This window comes from Rhinoraja longicauda, chromosome 19 (assembly GCF_053455715.1).
Source record: "Rhinoraja longicauda isolate Sanriku21f chromosome 19, sRhiLon1.1, whole genome shotgun sequence".
Lineage (NCBI taxonomy): Eukaryota > Metazoa > Chordata > Chondrichthyes > Rajiformes > Arhynchobatidae > Rhinoraja > Rhinoraja longicauda.
In genome coordinates, this window is record NC_135971.1 from 17,588,772 (window position 1) to 17,608,302 (window position 19,531).

The 19,531-nt window shown below is 52.2% G+C and overlaps 2 protein-coding genes across 2 annotated transcripts in view; one reads left to right on the plus strand and one right to left on the minus strand.

The window, feature by feature from the left end:
- Nucleotides 1-19,531, minus strand: part of LOC144602868 (pre-mRNA-splicing factor ATP-dependent RNA helicase DHX16-like) — a 783,352-nt gene that overhangs the window by 678,149 nt on the left and 85,672 nt on the right. The window lies entirely within an intron of this gene.
- Nucleotides 1,155-3,507, plus strand: LOC144602716 (uncharacterized). The gene is made up of 2 exons (XM_078415854.1): nt 1,155-1,754; nt 2,724-3,507. The coding sequence occupies exons 1-2, from the start codon at nt 1,227-1,229 to the stop codon at nt 2,997-2,999; spliced, it is 804 nt and encodes a 267-aa protein (XP_078271980.1). The 5' UTR covers nt 1,155-1,226; the 3' UTR covers nt 3,000-3,507.

Here is a 19,531-nt window from a genome sequence, read left to right on the forward strand (position 1 = left end):
GTGGATAAGTGTGAGGTTATCCACATTGGTGGTAAGAATAGGTAGGCAGAGTATTATCTGAATGGTGTCAAGTTAGGAACAGGGGAGGCACAACGAGATCTGGGTGTCCTAGTGCATCAGTCACTGAAAGGAAGCATGCAGGTACAGCAGGCAGTGAAGAAAGCCAATGGAATGTTGGCCTTCATAACAAGAGGAGTTCGGTATAGGAGCAAAGAGGTCCTTCTGCAGTTGTACAGGGCCCTAGTGAGACCGCACCTGGAGTACTGTATGCAGTTTTGGTCTCTAAATTTGAGGAAGGATATTCTTGCTATTGAGGGCGTGCAGCGTAGGTTTACTAGGTTAATTCCCGGAATGGCGGGACTATCATATGTTGAAAGACTGGAGCGACTAGACTTGTATACACTGGAATTTAGAAGGATGAGAGGAGATCCTATCGAAATGTATAAGATTATTAAGGGGTTGGACACGTTAGAGGTAGGAAACATGTTCCCAATGTTGGGGGAGTCCCGAACAAGGGGCCACAGCTTAAGAATAAGGCGTAGGCCATTTAGAACTGAGATGAGGAAATACTTTTTCAGTCAGAGAGTTGTGAATCTGTGGAATTCTCTGCCTCAGAAGGCAGGGGAGGCCAATTCTCTGAATGCATTTAAGAGAGAGCTAGATAGAGCTCTTAAGGATAGCGGAGTCAGGGGGTATGGGGAGAAGGCAGGAACGGGGTACTTACTGAGAATGATCAGCCATGATCACATTGAATGGCGGTGCTGGCTCGAAGGGCCGAATGGCCTCCTCCTGCACCTATTGTACGTTCGTTTCTTAGCACCTGAACTGATGTACAGCACTTTCGTCAAATTGGGTTGTTTTTAAATGCGCTATACAAATAAAATTGACTTGACTTGACTTTTCCTGCCTTCTCCCCCCCCCCCCCCCCCCCCCCCCCCCCCCCCCCCCCCCAATAATCCTTGACGCCCGCACTAATCCAGCGTTTTGTGTCTTTATTCGGTGCGAAGCAGCGTCGGCGCTATCCAGGAAGCGTGAAACGTTGTTCGAACGAGCAGCGCCGCCGCCTCTCGGGCGGGGTTAAACGGGCCAGATACCCAACTTCCTCTTGCCCGCCGGTCAGTGTGGAGGTGTCGGATGTCCCAGCTGGACGGGCAGCGTCTGTGGTGCAAGGAACTGTGGACGTTTCGGATCGCAGAATAAATAACGAGGGACCCAGCGCTTTTGTGATGGCGGGGGTTCCGGGCGCTTTCAGGAGTTTGAAAGACGCCTTCCCCTGGCTGACAGTGGTCGGTAACGCGGCGCTGGCGGGGTTCTTATACGGTCTGGAGACCTTACTTGAGATGAGCAAACCCTGCCCCTGCGACCCGAAGCGGAACGGGGGCCACGTCGCCGTGGTGTTCCTGGTGCCCGCGCTCATCCTCTTCATGATCAGCCTGACGGCGATGCCTGATTCACGGAGGCTGCTGAAGGGCTGGGCGTGCCGGAGGCTAATCGGCGTAGAGGAGTCGAAGCAAGAGCACTGGTGCCGCCGCTGCTGCTGCAACTGGAAGCGATGTCGATTCACGCTCATCACGCTGCTGGAAGCGCTGATGCCGTCCTTCATCTGGATCAGCATTCTGCTGATAGACGGCGATCACGTCGCCTGCAGCTTCCAGACACAAGCAGACGTAGGGACAGACGACAGTCTGGACTGCAAGCACATTTGCAGCGATCATCCCACGCCCCAACTGCGCGACCACTGCTACGGATCGTGGGTGAGTGAGAGTTTAAATGTAGTTCAATTTAGAGATACAGCGCGTAAACGGATCCCTTCCGCCCCACCAATTCCGCGCCGACCCCCCACACATTATCACTATCCTACACATACACACACCCACACCCACACCCACACACACACACACACACACACACAACCCCCCCAACACACACACACACACACCCACACCCCCCCCCCCACACACACACACCCACACACCCCACCCCCACACACACATACAGACACACACATACACACACACACCCACACACACCCCCCCCCACACACACACACACACACAAACACACCCCATACAGACACAGACACACACACACACACACACACACACACACACACACTCACACACACTCACACACACACACACACACACACACACACACACACACACACAACCTGACCCGACCCGGAACGTCACCCATTCCTTTTCTCCAGAGATGCTGCCTGACCCGCTGAGTTACTCCAGTATTTCGCGTCTACCACGAGGACAAGGGTTTAAGGTGAAGGGGAAAAGATTTAATAGGAATCCGAGGGGTAACGTTTTCACACAAGAGGGTGAAAGGTGATCTTGTAGACGTCTATCAAATCATGAGAGGAATAGATCGGGTAGATGCACAGAGTCACTTGCCCAGAGTAGTTGAATCGAGGACCAGAGAACATGGGTTTAACGCGAAGGGGGAAAAGATTTAATAGGAATCTGAGGGGTACCTTTTTCACACAAAGGATGGTGTGTGTGTGGAACAAGCTGCCGGAGGGGATAGTTGAGGCTGGGACTATCCCAATGGTGAAGAAACAGTTGGACAGGTCCTTGGATAGGACAGGTTTGGTGGGATTATGGACCAAAACCGAGCAGGTGAGATTGGTCTGGATGGGGCACGTTGGCCGGTGTGGGCAAGTTGCCTGTGTCCACGCTGCATAAACTCTTTGACTCTTTGACTTTCTGCAACAGGTATCTGGCAGCGTTTTCTTGGTCTTGATCGTGTTTCTTTTGACCATCCTGCACTTCATTCCTGCGCGCAAGTGTGGCGACTGCATACAGGGCTATTACGAGGCCGAGTTCGATAATGAAAAGGACGATGCGATGGAGATCAAGATGGAGGAGGAAATGAAGGAGAGAGCCGCGGACGGCGTCAAAGACAAGGCGAAAAATCTGATGGAAGTAATAGAACTGTGCGACACCGCGAGAAGGATCAAGATGTCGAACGAAATGAAGCTTTTCCCATGAAGCAAATTCGGTCTTCACCGCCACAAAGCTAAAGGTCTGAAGAAGGGTCTCGACCCGAAACGCCACCCACTCCTTCTCTCCAGAGATGCTGCCTGTCCCGCTGAGTTACTCCAGAATGTTGTGTCTGTCTTCGGTGTCAACCGGCATCTGCAGGTTTATCTTTCCTTTATCATCGTTACTTTTTTTTGCGCATTGTTATTTGTTCTGTAGCTGTCCACATCGCGGTCCATATCTCTCGTCTCCCTTTGCCTTGCCTCTCAGTCTGAAGGTGGGTCTCGACTCGAAACGCCACACGTTCCGTCTCTCCGGGGATGCTGTCTGACCCGCTGAGTTACTCCAGCGTTTTGTGTCTGTCTGCAGTTCCTCCGTACTCAAACCAAACGCTTCGTCGTTTGAGAACAACTCACAAAGAGAGTGCTAACTTCCTCGACGCTATCTTATTTTCTTCAATGATAGTGTGCGCGAATAATGGGGCGGCGGTAGAGTTGCTGCCTCGCAGCGCCAGAGACCGAGGTTCCAACGTGTGTGTGTGTGTGTGGGGGGGGGGGGGTGCGTGTGTGTGCGTGTGTGTGTGTGTGTGTGCGCGTGTGTGTGTGTGTGCGTGTGTGTGTGTGTGTGTGCGCGTGTGGTTGCGTGCGTGTGTGTGCGTGCGCGCACGTTGTGTGTGTGCGTGATTGTGCGTGTGTGCGCGCGTGCGTGCGTGCGTGCGTGTGTGTGTGCACGTGTGTGTGCGCGCGCGCGCGGGTGTGTGTGTGTGATTGTGTGTGTGTGTGTGTGTTAGTACGTGTGATTGTGTGCATGTGACTGTGTGTGTGTGCGTGTGTGTGCGTGTGCGTTTGTGTGTGTGAGTGCGTGTTTGTGTGCGCGTGTGTTTGTTTGTGTGTATGTGCGTGCATGCGTGCGTGCATGCGTACGTGCGCGTGTGTGTGTGTGTGTGGAGTTTGTACGTTCTCCCTGGGACCTCGCGGGGTTTCTCCGGTCGCTCCGGTTTCCAACGAATCCCAAAGATGTGCCTCCTGGTGTGGATGAGAAAGTGGGATAACATAGAACTAGTGTGACCGGGCGTCGCCTCGATGGGCTGAAGGGCCTATTGCGCTGCTGGATCATTAAACTAAACTGAACCAAACCAAACCAAACCAAAATTCCAAAGAGCAGCTTCTTCCCACAACCATGAGGATTTAAACCACCCTGTAAAATCTCTGATCACCGCGAACTTTGCGCTACAGTGCTTGCTCTTTGACTTTTCCACCGCGATGGTTTAGTTTAGACCACTGTGGGGTGAAGTGAATTTGTACCCTCGCTTATGGAAGCCCGAAAACAGAGGGGAAGAAGCTGTTTCTGAGTCTGGTGGTGCGCGCTTTCACGCTTCTCAACCTTCGGCCGGTCCAGGGCTGGGGAAAGGACTGGCCAGGGTGGGACGAGTCTTTGATTATGTGCAGGAAGGATGCTGGTTTACACACGCAGATAGACACAAAAAAGCTGGAGTAACTCGGCGGGACTGGCAGCATCTCTGGAGAGAAGGAATGGGGCGAGACCCTTCTTCAGACTGAGAGTCAGGGGAGGGATATGAAAAGATTCAGAGCAAATCAGAGCCGGCACCGATGACCCGGTAAAGGTGGGGCCCACAATGCTCCATTGACCTTTCCCATGGCTCCAAGTCATTGATTATGTTGGCTGCTTTTCCGAGGCAGCGTGGTGTCGATGGAGTTAATGGCGGGAATCTAGTGTGTGTGGCGTCTCTTGTGTGCTGCCTGAGTGTAATCTGCTATTTCTATATTATTTTACTTAAATATGATTGTGCCTTACATGATGCGTTGTAATTTTTTTACTGAACTGTATGCAATAAAAAGAAATTTCACTGCATGTCATAATAAAATATCTTTGAAGACAGACCCAAAATGGTGGAGTAACAACGAGACAGGCAGCATCTCTGGAGGGAAGGAATGGGTGACGTTTCGAATCGAGGCCCTTCTTCAGACTGACAATAGACAATAGGTGCAGGAGTAGGCCATTCTGCCCTTCGACCGAGAGAGAAGGGAGAGGGAAATTAGAGATAAGGAAAGGTCACGTGTGAAAACGAGAGATCAAAGGTGCAGCCCAAGGCAAATATAGAATGGAACATTATTAGCTGGGGAAGGTGACAATGAGGCATACATAGATAACATTTAATCAGGATGACAGTCAGACTATTCGGAGAACTAGGGTGGGGGAGGGATGGAGAGAGAGGGAAAGCAAGGGTTACTTGAAGTTGGAGAAGGCAATGTTCATACCGCTGGGGTGTCAGCTGCCCAAGCGAAAAATTAGATGCTGTTCCTCTAATTTGCGCTGGGCCTCACTCCGACAATGGAGGAGGCCCAGAACGGACTGGTCAGTGTGGGAATGAGAGGGGGAGTTAAAGTGTTTAGCAAACCGGGAGAGATACCGCCTGTCCCGCTGAGTGACCCCAGCGTTTTTGGTGTTTATCTTCGGTGTAAACCTGCATCTGCAGTTCCTACTTCCAGAAGTACAATTGAATCATTGGTTTTGATGCTGTAAACATCCATTGTTCGGAAATGGTTTTGTTTCGTTTAGCTGAGAGCTACAGTGCAGATACAAGCCCTTCGGCCCATCGAGTCCGCGCTGCCCTCGCACATTAACACAATACCCACGCACACAGGGGACAATTTACACTTATACCAAGGACGCAACCACAAGCCAGTTAAACAACAAACCTGCACGTCGTTGGAATGTGGGAAGAAACTGAAGATCTCGGCGAAAACCGACGAAGGAGAACGTACCAAACTCCATACGGACAGGACCGGTGGTCGGGATCGAACCCGGGTCTCCAGCGCTGTCAGGCAGCAACTCTACCGCTGCGCCCCCTGGCGATGGTGTTGATATTTTGCAGGTTTTAAAGTCTATGGTCACAATTGCCACTGCACAACACATCTCTGCATGCCCACAGGATATTCATTCCACGCATCATCCTATCTGAAAGTGCCCCCTTTAATTCTGAGGCTGTGTCCTCTGGTCCTGGACTCCCCCACCAGTGGAAACGTCCTCCGCTCCCCCTCCCCTACCTCCCTCCACCCGCTCCCTCCGCCCCTCCCCTCCCCCTCTTCCCACACCCTCCTCCCCTCCCCCTCTCCCCTTCCCCCTCGCCCTCCCCCTCCCCCTTCCCACCCCCTCCCCCTGGCCCTCCCCCTCCCCTTTCCATCCACCCCCCTCGCCCTCCCCCTCCCCACCCCTCCTTCTCTCCTCTCCCCTCCCCCCTTCCCCCTCCCCTCCCCCTCTCCCTCCGCACCCCTCCCCTCGCCCCCTTCATAAGTTTCAGGTCCAGACCCTCCTTCAGACTATATATTTATCTATTTATATAACTGGCCTTTCAGCCCACCGAGTCCACGCCGACCAACCCATACACTAGTTCCATGTCATCGCAGTTTTGCATCCTGCACACCAGCACTATCCTACACACGAGGGGCAATTTTCAGAAGCCAGTTAACCTTCACACCCGCACGTCTTTTGCGATGTGGGAGGAAACCGGGGCACCCAGAGAAAACCCGCGCGGGTCACAGCGAGAACGTGCAAATTCCACGTTCAGCAGACAGCTGCTGTAGTCAGGATTGAACCTGGGTCTCTGGCGCTGTGAGGCAGCAACTCGATCTCTGGGCCACCATGTCAGTGTGGAAACACACACACACACACACGCGCACGCGCACGCCCACGCCCACGCCCATGCCCACACCCACACCCACACACACACACACACACACACACACGCACGCTGCTGCTGGAATAACACAGCGGGTCAGACAACATCTTTCGAGAACCTGGATAGGTGGCGTCCCCTGGTGGGGAGGATAGTGCGAGTACGATGTGATCGGTGGTGCTTCGAAGGGCCTGTTTCCACGCTGTGTCTCTAAAGTCTAAAGAACTCCAAAGACGTACAGGTATGTAGGTGAATTGACTGGGTAAATGTAAATGTAAAAATTGTCCCTAGTGGGTGTAGGATATTGTTAATGTGCGGGGATCACTGGGCGGTGCGGACTTGGTGGGCTGAAAAGGCCTGTTTCCGCGCTGTATCTGAAATATGAAAATAAATAATATAACCATCCTGACCGTACAAGATGAAAGCAGAGTTCCATGCTTTTGAAATGCAATGTACCAAGCAGGTGATGATAATCCCAAGTTAACTATACAACCTGACCTCCATCTGCATAATTACAAACTATAAAACAATAAGAAGCACAGCTACTTTTTTCTTGTCGTTTGTTGGAGTGTTGGAAGGAACACTAGTTTAGGTGCAGGAGTAGGCCATTCTGCCCTTCGACTGAGGGAGAAGAGGTTGGGGAAATTAGAGATAAGGAAGGGTGACGTGTGAAAACGAGAGATCAAAGGGGCAGCCCAAGGCAAATATAGAAGAGAGCATTCTTAGCTGGGGAAGGTGTCAATGAGGCATACAAAGATAACATTTAATCAGGATGACAGTCAGACTGTTCGGAGAACCAGGGTGGGGAAGGGATGGAGAGAGAGGGTAAGCAAGCGTTACTTGAGGTTGGAGAAGTCAATGTTCATACCGCTGGGGTGTAAGCTGCCCAAGCGAAAAAATAGGTGCTGTTCCTCCAATTGGCGCTGGGCCTCACTCCGACACTGGAGGAGGCCCAGGACGGACAGGTCAGTGTGGGAATGAGAGGGGGAGTTAAAGTGTTTAGCAAACCGGGAGAGATACCGCCTGTCTCGCTGAGTTACCCCAGCGTTTTTGGTGTCTATCATATATCATATCATATATATACAGCGCGGAAACAGGCCTTTTTGGCCATCTTCGGTGTAAAGCTGAATCTGCAGTTCCTACTTCCAGAAGTACAATTGAATCATTGGTTTTGATGCTGTAAACATCCACTGTTCGGAAATGGTTTTGTTTCGTTTAGCTGAGAGCTACAGTGCAGATACAAGCCCTTCGGCCCATCGAGCCCGCGCTGCCCTGGCACATTAACACAATGCCCACGCACACAGGGGACAATTTACACAAACCAAGTACACAAACCCAAGCCAGTTAAACAACAAACCGGCACGTCGTTGGAATGTGGGAGGAAACCGAAGATCTCGGAGGAAACCGACGCAGGAGAACGTACCAAACTCCGTACGGACATGACCTGTAGTCGGGATCGAACCCGGGTCTCCAGCGTTGTCAGGCAGCAACTCTACCGCTGCGCCCCCTGGCGATGCTGTTGATATTTTGCAGGTTTTAAAGTCTATGGTCACCATTGCCACTGCACAACACATCTCTGCAAGTCCACATGATATTCATTCCACGCATCATCCTATCTGAAAGAGCCCCCTTTAATTCTGAGGCTGTGTCCTCCGGTCCTGGACTCCCCCACCAGTGGGAACTTCCTCTCTGCATACACGGCTACTTTAGTTGCACAGTGCTGTCTTTGGTTTGGAAAGAACTGCAGATGCCGGTATAAATCGAAGGTAGACACAAAATGCTGGAGTAACTCAGCGGGTAGGCAGCATCTCGGGAGAAAAATAGAAACATAGAAAACAGAAAATAGGTGCAGGAGGAGGCCATTTGGCCCTTCAAGCCAGCACCGTCATTCATTGTGATCATGGCTGATCATCCACAATCAGTAACCCGTGCCTGCCTTCTCTCCATATCCCCTGACTCCGCTAGCCCCTAGAGCTCTATCTACCTCTCGGTGGAAAGAAGGAATGGGTGACGTTTCAGGTCTTCAGACTGAAGAAGGGTCTCGACCCGAGACGTCACCCGTTCCTTCTCCCCCCCGAGATGCTGCCGGAGCCGCTGGGTTAACCCGGCATTTTGTGTCTACCTGTCGCGGCTGTCTTTGGTGAGTCGTGTGTGCCGGGCCTGTGTGTGATTTTGTGTGTCTCGCTTGCCGTTGGGGCCCTCGCCGGGCACGGAGCAGAGCGGGAGGAACCGCTACTACCTGTCACCTCGTAGCTTCCTGCTCGGTGACCGCGAGCAAGAGCGCAACTTCAACTTCAGCATCCGCGACTCCATTCAGAAGGCCAAGGAGCAGAGGCTGTTACAGGTGAGCGATCTCGGCCTGGCCGTCGGCACTTTGTCCCTCACACTTACCGAGGAAGTGCAGTTAAATGAGTTGTATGCAGTTCAGTACAGGGGTCACTCGGCCACGGTGGTGCAGCGGTAGGGTTGCTGCCTTACGGCGCTTGCAGCGCCAGACACCCGGATTCGATCCCGACTACGGGCGCTGTCTGTACGGAGTTTGTACGCTCTCCCCGTGACCTTCGTCGGTTTTCTCAAAGATCTTCGGTTTCAATAGACAATAGGTGCAGGAAGAGGCCATTCGGCCCTTCGAGCCAGCGCCGCCATTCAATGTGATCATGGCTGATCATTCTCAATCAGTACCCCGTTCCTGCCTTCTCCCCATACCCCCTGACTCCGCTATCCTTAAGAGCTCTATCCAGCTCTCTCTTGAGTGCATTCAGAGAATTAATCATAATAATTATTAATAATTAAGAATTAATAATCTTATACGTTTCGATAAGATCTCCTCTCATCCTTCTAAATTCCAGTGCATACAAGCCTAGTCGCTCCAGTCTTTCAACATATGAAAGTCCCGCCATTCCGGGAATTAACCTAGTAAACCTACGCTGCACGCCCTCAATAGCAAGAATATTCTTCCTCAAATTTGGAGACCAAAACTGCACACAGTACTCCAGGTGCGGTCTCACTAGGGCCCTGTACAACTGCGGAAGGATCTCTTTGCTCCTATACTCAACTCCTCTTGTTATGAAGGCCAACATTCCATTGGCTTTCTTCACTGCCTGCTGTACCTGCATGCTTCCTTTCAGTGACTAGGACACCCAGATCTCGTTGTACGTCCCCTGTTCCTAACTTGACACCATTCAGATAATACTCTGCCTTCCTATTCTCACCACCAAAGTGGATAACCTCACACTTATCCACATTAAACTGCATCTGCCATGCATCCGCCCACTCACACAACCTGTCCAAGTCACCCTGCAACCTCATAGCATCTTCCTCACAGTTCACACTGCCACCCAGCTTTGTATCATCTGCAAATTTGCTAATGGTACTTTTAATCCCTTCATCCAAGTCATTAATTCCTCCCACATTCCAAAGACGTACAGGTTTGCAGGTAGACACAAAATGCTGGAGTAACTCAGCGGGTCAGGCAGCATCTCGGGAGAGAAGGAATGGGTGACGTTTCGGGTCGAGACCCTTCTTCAGTCTGACGACCTGAAACGTCACCCATTCCTTCTCTCCCGAGACGCTGCCTGACCCGCTGATTTACTCCAGCAATTTGTGTCTACAAATGAATTGATAGTCCGGCTTAAAACATGGCCGTAGAGCATTAGGAATCACAGAGAGAACATGCAAACTCCGTACAGCCAGCCCCCGTTGTTTAATATGAACCCGAGTCTCTGCCGCTGTGAGGCAGCAAATCTAGCGCTGTGCCACCGTGCCGCCCGATGGCTAGGTAGTGGTGGGAGTCAAATGCAAGCAGATGGCACTGGCATAGATGGGCATCTTAGCTTAGAGATATAGCACGGAAACAGGCCCACCGTCCGCTCCGACCAGCGATCCCTGCAGATGAACACGAACCGACACACACTGGGGACAATTTGCAAATTTACCAACGCCAATTAACCTACAAACCTGCACGTCTTTGGAGTGTGGGAGGCGACCAGAGCACCCGGAGAAAACCCACGCATGTCATGGAGAGAAGGTGCAAACTCCGTGGTCAGGATCGAACCTAGGTCCCTGGCGATGTGATGCAGCAACTCCACCCGTGCCTTCTCCTCCAACCCCGGCCAGCATGGACAATTTGGGCCGAAGGGCCTGCTTTCCTGCTGCACGATTCTCCGGCTAATATCTCGACCAGCCCGCTGATAGTGTTTTCCAGCGTTGAAACTGTGCTTTTGAGACCTGTTTCCCGCAAGCAGGCGCTCATTGGTGACTCCCTCATCCCGCCAGGATTACCGGATCCACGAAACGCCGGGAGTGCAGCCAGACCCCGGCCAGATGGCGGCCATCCAACATGCCCAGAGCCAACAAGGTGAGATACATGTTGGGGCCACACAGAACTTCTTCACCCAGAAAAAAACTTCTTCACCCAGAAAAAACTTCTTCACCCAGAGAGTTGTGAATTTGTGGAATTCTCTGCCGCAGAGGGCAGTGGAGGCCGATTCACTGGATGAATTTAAAAGAGAGTTATATAGAGCTCTAGGGGCTAGCGGGATCAAGGGATATGGGGGGAAGGCAGGCACGGGTTACTGATTGTGGATGATCAGCCATGATCACAATAGACAATAGATGCAGGAGGAGGCCATTCGGCCCTTCGAGCCAGCACCGCCATTCAATGAGATCATGGCTGATCATTCTCAAACAGTACCCCGTTCCTGCCTTCTCCCCATACCCCCTGACTCCGCTATCCTTAAGAGCTCTAACTAGCTCTCTCTTGAATGCATTCGGAGAATTGGCCTCCACTGCCTTCTGAGGCAGAGAATTCCACAGATTCACAACTCTCTGACTGAAAAAGTATTTCCTCATCTCCGTTCTAAATGGCCTACCCCTTATTCTTAAACTGTGGCCCCTGGTTCTGCATTCCCCCAACATCGGGAACATGTTTCCTGGCTCTAACATGTCCAACCCCTTAATAATCTTATATGTTTCGATAAGATCGATAAAGAATTCAGTGCTGGCTCGAAGGGCCAAATGGCCTCCTGCACCTATTTTCTATGTTTTCATGGTCGCTGCGTGGGCCTTGCTCCAAGTAAACTCCACGCTTTGAGGCCTGCTGCTTCCACAGTGCTTTATTTGTTAAACTTGCAACTGCACGGTGAAATTTCTTTTGCATAAATTACACATGCGGGCACCGCCATTTTTGCCGCTATAATTCAAAGTCCAAAGTCCGGTCGATGTTCCCTGGTTCACCCTCCCACTGGCCCCTGCTCCTCGCCCCCGTCGTCTCCACCCCCCCCCCCCCCCCCCCGCCCGGGCCCGCCGACCAACAAGCCTTCACTGTGCATCGCCCCCTGTCCTTCATAAGTGATCGGAGCAGAATCAGGCCATTCGGCCCATCAAGCTCACTCCGCCCAGCAATCGTGGCTGATCTATCTCTCCCTCCAGACCCCATTCTCCTGCCTTCTCCCCATAACCCCGACACCTGTACTCATCAATAATCTATCTACCTCTGCCTGAAAAATGTCCACTGACTTGGCCACCACAGCCTTCTGTGGCAATGAATTCCACAGATTCACCACCCTCTGACTAAAGAAGTCCATCCTCATCTCCTTCCTGAAGGAACGTCGTTTGATTGTGAAGCTGTGCCCGTCTGGTCCTAGACTCTCCCACTAGGACGGCACGGTGGCGCAGCGGTTGAGCTACTGCCTCACAGCGCCAGAGACCCGGGTGCCGTCTGTACGGAGTTTGTACCTTCTCCCCGTGACCTGCGTGGGTTTTCTCCGAGACCTTCGGTTTCCTCCCACACTCCAAAGACGTGCAGGTTTGTAGGTTAATTGGCTTGGCGTAAGTGTATACTGTAAATTTGTGCCGTGTGTGTGTGTAGGATGGTGTTAATGTGCAGGGATTGCTGGTCGTCACAGACTCAATGGGCCTGTTTCCGTGTTGTGTCTTTAAACTAAACTAGTGAAAACATCAAGGGTCTTGACCCGAAACATCACCCATTCCTTCTATCCAGAGACGATGCCTATCCCGCTGAGTTTAGTTTAGTTTACTTTTTAGTTTAGGTTAGAGATGCAGCGTAGAAACAGGCCCTTCGGCCCACCGGGTCCGCGCCGACCAGCGATCCCCGCACACTAACACTATCCTACACACACTAGGGACAATGTTTACATTTACCAAGCCAATTAACCTACAAACCTGCACGTCTTTGGAGTGTGGGAGGAAACCGAAGATCTCGGAGAAAACCCACGCAGGTCACGGGGAGGACGTACAAACTCCGTACAGACGGCGCCCGTAGTCGGGATGGAACCCGGGTCTCCGGCGGTGCATTCGCTGTAAGGCGGCAACTCTACCGCTGCGCCACCCAACTGGTTACTCCAGCACTTTGTGTATCTAGTGGAGACGTCCTCTCCACATCCACTCCATCCAGGGCTGGTGCCAGGGCGAGAGGGGCGTACAGATGGTGATGTGGGTGTGATTCCAACGCTGTGTTTTGCCGTCTGGGGATGGGGCAGGAGAAGACGCTGGTGATTTCGTGCCCGGGCGACCTCCCCAAATGCAAAGCTGCCCTCAACGCCAACATCCCGGTGGTGGACGTGGAGTTTGCCTTGACGGGCATCCTGCAGCAGGCCGTGGACCTGGGCAAATATCGGCTGGGCAGCGACGAGGCGGTCTCCCACAGCAAGCCGCAGGGGAAAGGGAGAAGCCTGCGGTCTCTAGCAATGGGCTCGTCGCCAGTACCCGGGGGCAAGAGGAAGAAACGGTGACCGTCTCCGACCCCCCCCCCCCCCCTTCACGGGCATCTGACAACGCTGTAAATACACCCTGTAATTTAACAACCACTTTTAGACACTTTTCTCATTAAAGTGAAGAAAATGTAGCATCTTGGCGTCCTTGTTTTTAATTGTATGTTGTGGAAAGGCCACGGAGTGATACAGTGTGGAAAAAGGCCCTTCGGCCCAACTTGCCCACACCGGCCAACATGTCCCAGCTACACGAGTCCCACCTGGGTAGCACGTTGGAGTTGCTGCCTCACAGCGAATGCAGCGCCGGAGACCCGGGTTCGATCCAGACTACAGGTGCTGTCTGTACGGAGTTTGTACGTTCTCCCCGTGACCTGCGTGGGTTTTCTCCAAGATCTTCGGTTTCCTCCCACACTCCAAATACGTACAGGAATGTAGGTTAATTGGCTTGCTAGATGTAAAAATTGTCCCTAGTGGGTGTACGATAGTGTTAATGTGCGGGGATTGCTGGTCGGCGCGGACCCGGTGGGACGAAAGGGCCTGTTTCCGCGCGGTATCTAAACTAAACTAAAAAACCTGCCTGCATTTGGTCCATATCCATCCAAACCCGTCCAATCCATGTACCTGTCTAACTGTTTCTTAAACATTGAGATAGTCCCGGCCTCAACTACCTCCTCTGGCAGCTTGTTCCATATACCCACCATCCTTTGTGTGAAAAGGTTACCCCTGCCTCAGATTCCTATTAAATCTTTTCCCCGTCATCTTCATCCTTTGTCCTCTGGTCCTCGATTCATCTGCTCTGGGCAAGAGACTCTCTGCATCTGCCCGATCTATTCCTCTCATAATTTTGTACACATCAGGTGACCTCCCACCCCTGCTTGGATACAACACGGAAACAGGCCCATCGGCCCATCTTGCCCATGTTGGCCATCCACACGAGCTCCACCTGCCGGTGTTTTCTCCATCTGTAGGAAGGAACTGCAGATGCTGGTTTAAACCGAAGAGAGACTCAAAAAGCTGGGGTAACACAGCAGGACGGGAGGCAGGAGGTAGTTTGTTCCTGGACTACAGCCAAAACGGTACACGATAGCGTGACAATTTTAGGCCCACCTCACAGTCTAATGGAAGAAGTTTCATTGAAATCGGTGTTATATTTTTTAAGTTCACATTTTAAAGTTTAAATCTATCTCCTAGGGAGGGAGGGAGGAGGGGGAAGAGGGAGGATACGGGTTAGGGGGATGGAATGGGGGGAGTGGGGGGAAGGGAGGGAGGGAGGGATCAGGGGGGTGGAGTGGGGGGAGGTGTAGGGGGGAAGTGAGGGGGAGGAGAGTGGGGGTGAGGGGAGTGAGGGGAGAGGAGAGTGGGGGGAGGGGGAGGGGCGTTGGGAGAGGAGAGTGAGTGGAGGAGAGGGGAGTGAGGGGGAGCAGAGTGTGGGGGTGAGTAGAGTGGGGGGGAGGGGAGGGGGGAGAGGAGAGTGAGGGGAGGGGGGAAATGGGGAGAGAGGAGGGGGAGGTTCGTTGGAAGGGGAGAGGAGAGTGGGGGGGAGGGGGGAATGGGGAGAGGGGAGGGGGAGTGGGGGAGGAGAGGAGGAGAGGGTGTTGCATCAATGCAGGAGAGGTTTGGGCACAATGTGTCCACTTGGTCATGTATCTCTCTAAACCTTCACATGGGCCCAGGTATCTTGTTATAGTACCTGCTTCATGTACCAACTCTGGCAGCTTGTTCATCGTTAGCATTCTTTACCACTCCATCTACTTTTTTACCTGCTTCAGCAAGACTTGGACTTAAACTGAACATTCCTCTGTACATCAATGGCGTCAAGCGTCTAATAAAGGGGATACCAACTCAGGAAAGAGGTGAGAAGAAACATAATGGCAAAGCAAACCGATACCTCACAGAGCAAACTGGCCACATGTAATAAAAAGGAAGTGCAGGTGCTGGTTTGTACCAAATATAAGCACAGTGTGCTGGAGTAACTCAGCAAGTCAGGCAGCATCTCTGGAGGAGTGTCGGAACGAATTGCAGTTGCTGGTTTAAACTGAAGATAGACACAAAAAGCTGGGTGAACTCAGCGGGAGAGGCAGCATCTCTGGAGAGAAGGAATGGGTGACGTTTCGGGTCGAGACTGTTCTTCATTCCTTCTATCCAGAGATGCTGCCTGTCCCGCTGAGTTAACCTCTGTGAAAATCAGAATTAAAGGGTGCTCTTTTACAAAGGAGGTGAGGAGGAACGTCTTGAGCCAGAGGGTAGTTAATCTGTGGAACTCATTGCCACAGAGGGCTGTGGAGGCAGTCAGTGGACATTTTAAAGACAGAATCTTGATTAGAAAGAGTTATGGGGAGATGGCAGGAGAATGAAATTAGGAGGCCGAGATCAGCCATGATTGAACGGCGGAGTGGCCTCGATGGGCCGAATGGCCTACTTCTACTCCTGTGACTTGTGAAACTTGATAAAGCTGTTCCATTGCTGCTTTGAAGATGTGCAAAGTGTTTAGTAGCAGGTGGTGGAATGGATGAATGGATGAATGAATGAATGAATGAATGAATGAATGAATGAATGAATGAATGAATGAATGAAAGAATAAGTTTATTGGCCAAGTATGTGCTGTGATGTCTTGAGAGGTCGGGAGCTTTTCTCTTGAAGGTTGGGAGGTGTGGATTCCGGAAATGAAGACAGAAATGTTCTTGTTTTCAAACTTAAATTCCATATATTTAGTCTTTTCCAAAAACAGGTAAACTTAATTGTTTGCAGACAGATACACAAAACCAAAACAGGTAGTTAAATCAAAACTGTAGCTTGCTGCCTTCTTACAAAATATAACTCAAACACTGCTTCTCTCCCTGTCTGCCCCAGTCGTTGTCTCTCCCTGTCTGCCCCAGTCGTTGTCTCTCCCTGTCTGCCCCAGTCGTTGTATCTCCCTGTCTGCCCCAGTCGTTGTCTCTCCCTGTCTGCCCCAGTCGTTGTCTCTCCCTGTCTGCCCCAGTCGTTGTCTCTCCCTGTCTGCCCCAGTCGTTGTATCTCCCTGTCTGCCCCAGTCGTTGTCTCTCCCTGTCTGCCCCAGTCGTTGTATCTCCCTGTCTGCCCCAGTCATTGTATCTCCCTGTCTGCCCCAGTCGTTGTCTCTCCCTGTCTGCCCCAGTCGTTGTATTTCCCTGTCTGCCCCAGTCGTTGTCTCTCCCTGTCTGCCCCAGTCGTTGTATCTCCCTGTCTGCCCCAGTCGTTGTCTCTCCCTGTCTGCCCCAGTCGTTGTCTCTCCCTGTCTGCCCCAGTCGTTGTCTCTCCCTGTCTGCCCCAGTCGTTGTCTCTCCCTGTCTGCCCCAGCCGTTGTATCTCCCTGTCTGCCCCAGTCGTTGTCTCTCCCTCTCTGCCCCAGTCGTTGTCTCTCCCTCTCTGCCCCAGTCGTTGTATCTCCCTGTCTGCCCCAGTCGTTGTATCTCCCTGTCTGCCCCAGTCGTTGTCTCTCCCTGTCTGCCCCAGTCGTTGTATCTCCCTGTCTGCCCCAGTCGTTGTATCTCCCTGTCTGCCCCAGTCGTTGTATCTCCCTGTCTGCCCCAGTCGTTGTCTCTCCCTGTCTGCCCCAGTCGTTGTCTCTCCCTGTCTGCCCCAGTCGTTGTATCTCCCTGTCTGCCCCAGTCGTTGTATCTCCCTGTCTGCCCCAGTCGTTGTATCTCCCTGTCTGCCCCAGTCGTTGTCTCTCCCTGTCTGCCCCAGTGGTTGTATCTCCCTGTCTGCCCCAGTCGTTGTATCTCCCTGTCTGCCCCAGTCGTTGTCTCTCCCTGTCTGCCCCAGTCGTTGTCTCTCCCTGTCTGCCCCAGTCGTTGTCTCTCCCTGTCTGCCCCAGTCGTTGTCTCTCCCTGTCTGCCCCAGTCGTTGTCTCTCCCTGTCTGCCCCAGTCGTTGTCTCTCCCTGTCTGCCCCAGTCGTTGTCTCTCCCTGTCTGCCCCAGTCGTTGTATCTCCCTGTCTGCCCCAGTCGTTGTCTCTCCCTGTCTGCCCCAGTCGTTGTCTCTCCCTGTCTGCCCCAGTCGTTGTCTCTCCCTGTCTGCCCCAGTCGTTGTATCTCCCTGTCTGCCCCAGTCGTTGTCTCTCCCTGTCTGCCCCAGTCGTTGTCTCTCCCTGTCTGCCCCAGTCGTTGTCTCTCCCTGTCTGCCCCAGCCGTTGTATCTCCCTGTCTGCCCCAGTCGTTGTATCTCCCTGTCTGCCCCAGTCGTTGTCTCTCCCTGTCTGCCCCAGTCGTTGTCTCTCCCTGTCTGCCCCAGTCGTTGTCTCTCCCTGTCTGCTCCAGTCGTTGTCTCTCCCTGTCTGCCCCAGTCGTTGTCTCTCCCTGTCTGCTCCAGTCGTTGTCTCTCCCTGTCTGCCCCAGTCGTTGTATCTCCCTGTCTGCCCCAGTCGTTGTCTCTCCCTGTCTGCCCCAGCCGTTGTCTCTCCCTGTCTGCCCCAGTCGTTGTCTCTCCCTGTCTGCCCCAGTCGTTGTATCTCCCTGTCTGCCCCAGTCGTTGTATCTCCCTGTCTGCCCCAGTCGTTGTATCTCCTTTTAAATACACTGCTTCCCTTCCCTTTTAGCTCTCTCACTGAGACTATCAGCTCATCTGGTTCAGCTGGGCAGCAATCAGTGTCAGCAGCAATCAGTGTCAGCAGCAATCAGTGTCAGCAGGGCAGGCAGTGTCCCAGGCCAGCAGGGCAGGTTTGTAGTCTTTTGCTGGCAGCCATGATGGTTTGTAGTCCTTGTTGCATCCACCGGGAGGAAATGTATCTCCCCTCTATGACTCTACCTCTCATGATATCACAGTGCATATACAAGGAATGTGCCTTTAAGCATAGAAAATAGGTGCAGGAGGAGGCCATTCGGCCCTTCGAGCCAGCACCGCCATTCATTGTGATCATGGCTGATCGTCCACAATCAATACCCCGTTCCTGCCTTCTCCCCATGTCCCTTGATTCCACTAGCCCCCTAGAGCTCTATCTAAATCTCTCTTAAATCCATCCAGTGATTATTTTTGAATATTCTGAGGGAACAATAACTTTGTTATTGCCGGTCTGAAACTATCTACTCCCTATTCCTTCCCACCTTTTTCACAATGGACTTTATAACATGATTTGTCTATAGTAGGAGTTTTTTTAGGAATGCAACGGTTGTGTTACTGCAGAACCACCTGTAATAAGCGACACATGGTGGATACAGGAAACAAGGCGCAAGGGTGAAGGATCATCGGGGTCTTATTGAATGGAGAAGCAGGCATGAGAATGGCCGAACGGCCTCCTCCTATCTCTCATGTGCCCCTGCCACATTGCGACCCAGATTCCGTCGTTGGCACAAAATGCTGGAGCGAAACGATGGCTCAGCGGTAGACTTGTTGCCTTACAGCACCAGACGCCTGGGTTCGATCCTGACTACGGGTGCTGTTTGTATGCAGTTTGTACGTTCTCCCCGTGGACTGGGTGGGTTGTCTCCGGTGCTCTAGTTTCCTCCCACACTCGAAAGACGTACAGGTTTGGAGGTTAATTGGCTTGGTAAAATTGTAAATTGTCTCCAGTGTGTGTAGTGTACGGGATCGCTGGTCGGCAGGGAATTGGTGGGCTGAAGGGCCTGTTTCCGCGCTGCATCTCTAGACGAAACTCAGCGGGTCAGGCAGGATCTCGGGAGGTGCTCCGCTCACAAATGACAACACAAACATACAGTTAACAATTAAGAATAAAGCATAAACACATCAAAACAATAAGGATACAACATTACGGTCTAAACATGTGGGCGAAAATAAACCAGAGCAAAAAAGAGACCACAGACTTTGGTTATTGGTTATTGGACTCTGCTGTTGTGGGATGCTGGAAAATTGGGACCGCGTTTTACAAGATCCTTTCATAAAATCAAGTTCAGACACTTTAGCTTGGAGATACAGCGTGGAAAGGGGCCATTTGTCCCAGCAATGCCCGCACACTGGCACTATCCTACACACGCTAGGGACATTTTTTTCAAAAAACAATTTCACCAAAGCCAAACCTGCACGTCTTTGGAGTGTGGGAGAAAACCAGGAGGAAAACCCCAAGCAGGTCACGGGGGAATAATGTACAAACTCCGTACAGACAGAGGCGGCAGTCGGGATCGAACCCGGGTCTCTGG

Excerpts from the sequence above, each read along its gene's own strand:
- LOC144602716 (XM_078415854.1), top strand. The coding sequence starts at position 1,227 with ATGGCGGGGGTTCCGGGCGCTTTCAGGAGTTTGAAAGACGCCTTCCCC. Across the intron at positions 1,755-2,723 it reads ACCACTGCTACGGATCGTGG|GTATCTGGCAGCGTTTTCTT; the intron begins GTGAGTGAGAGT and ends TTTCTGCAACAG.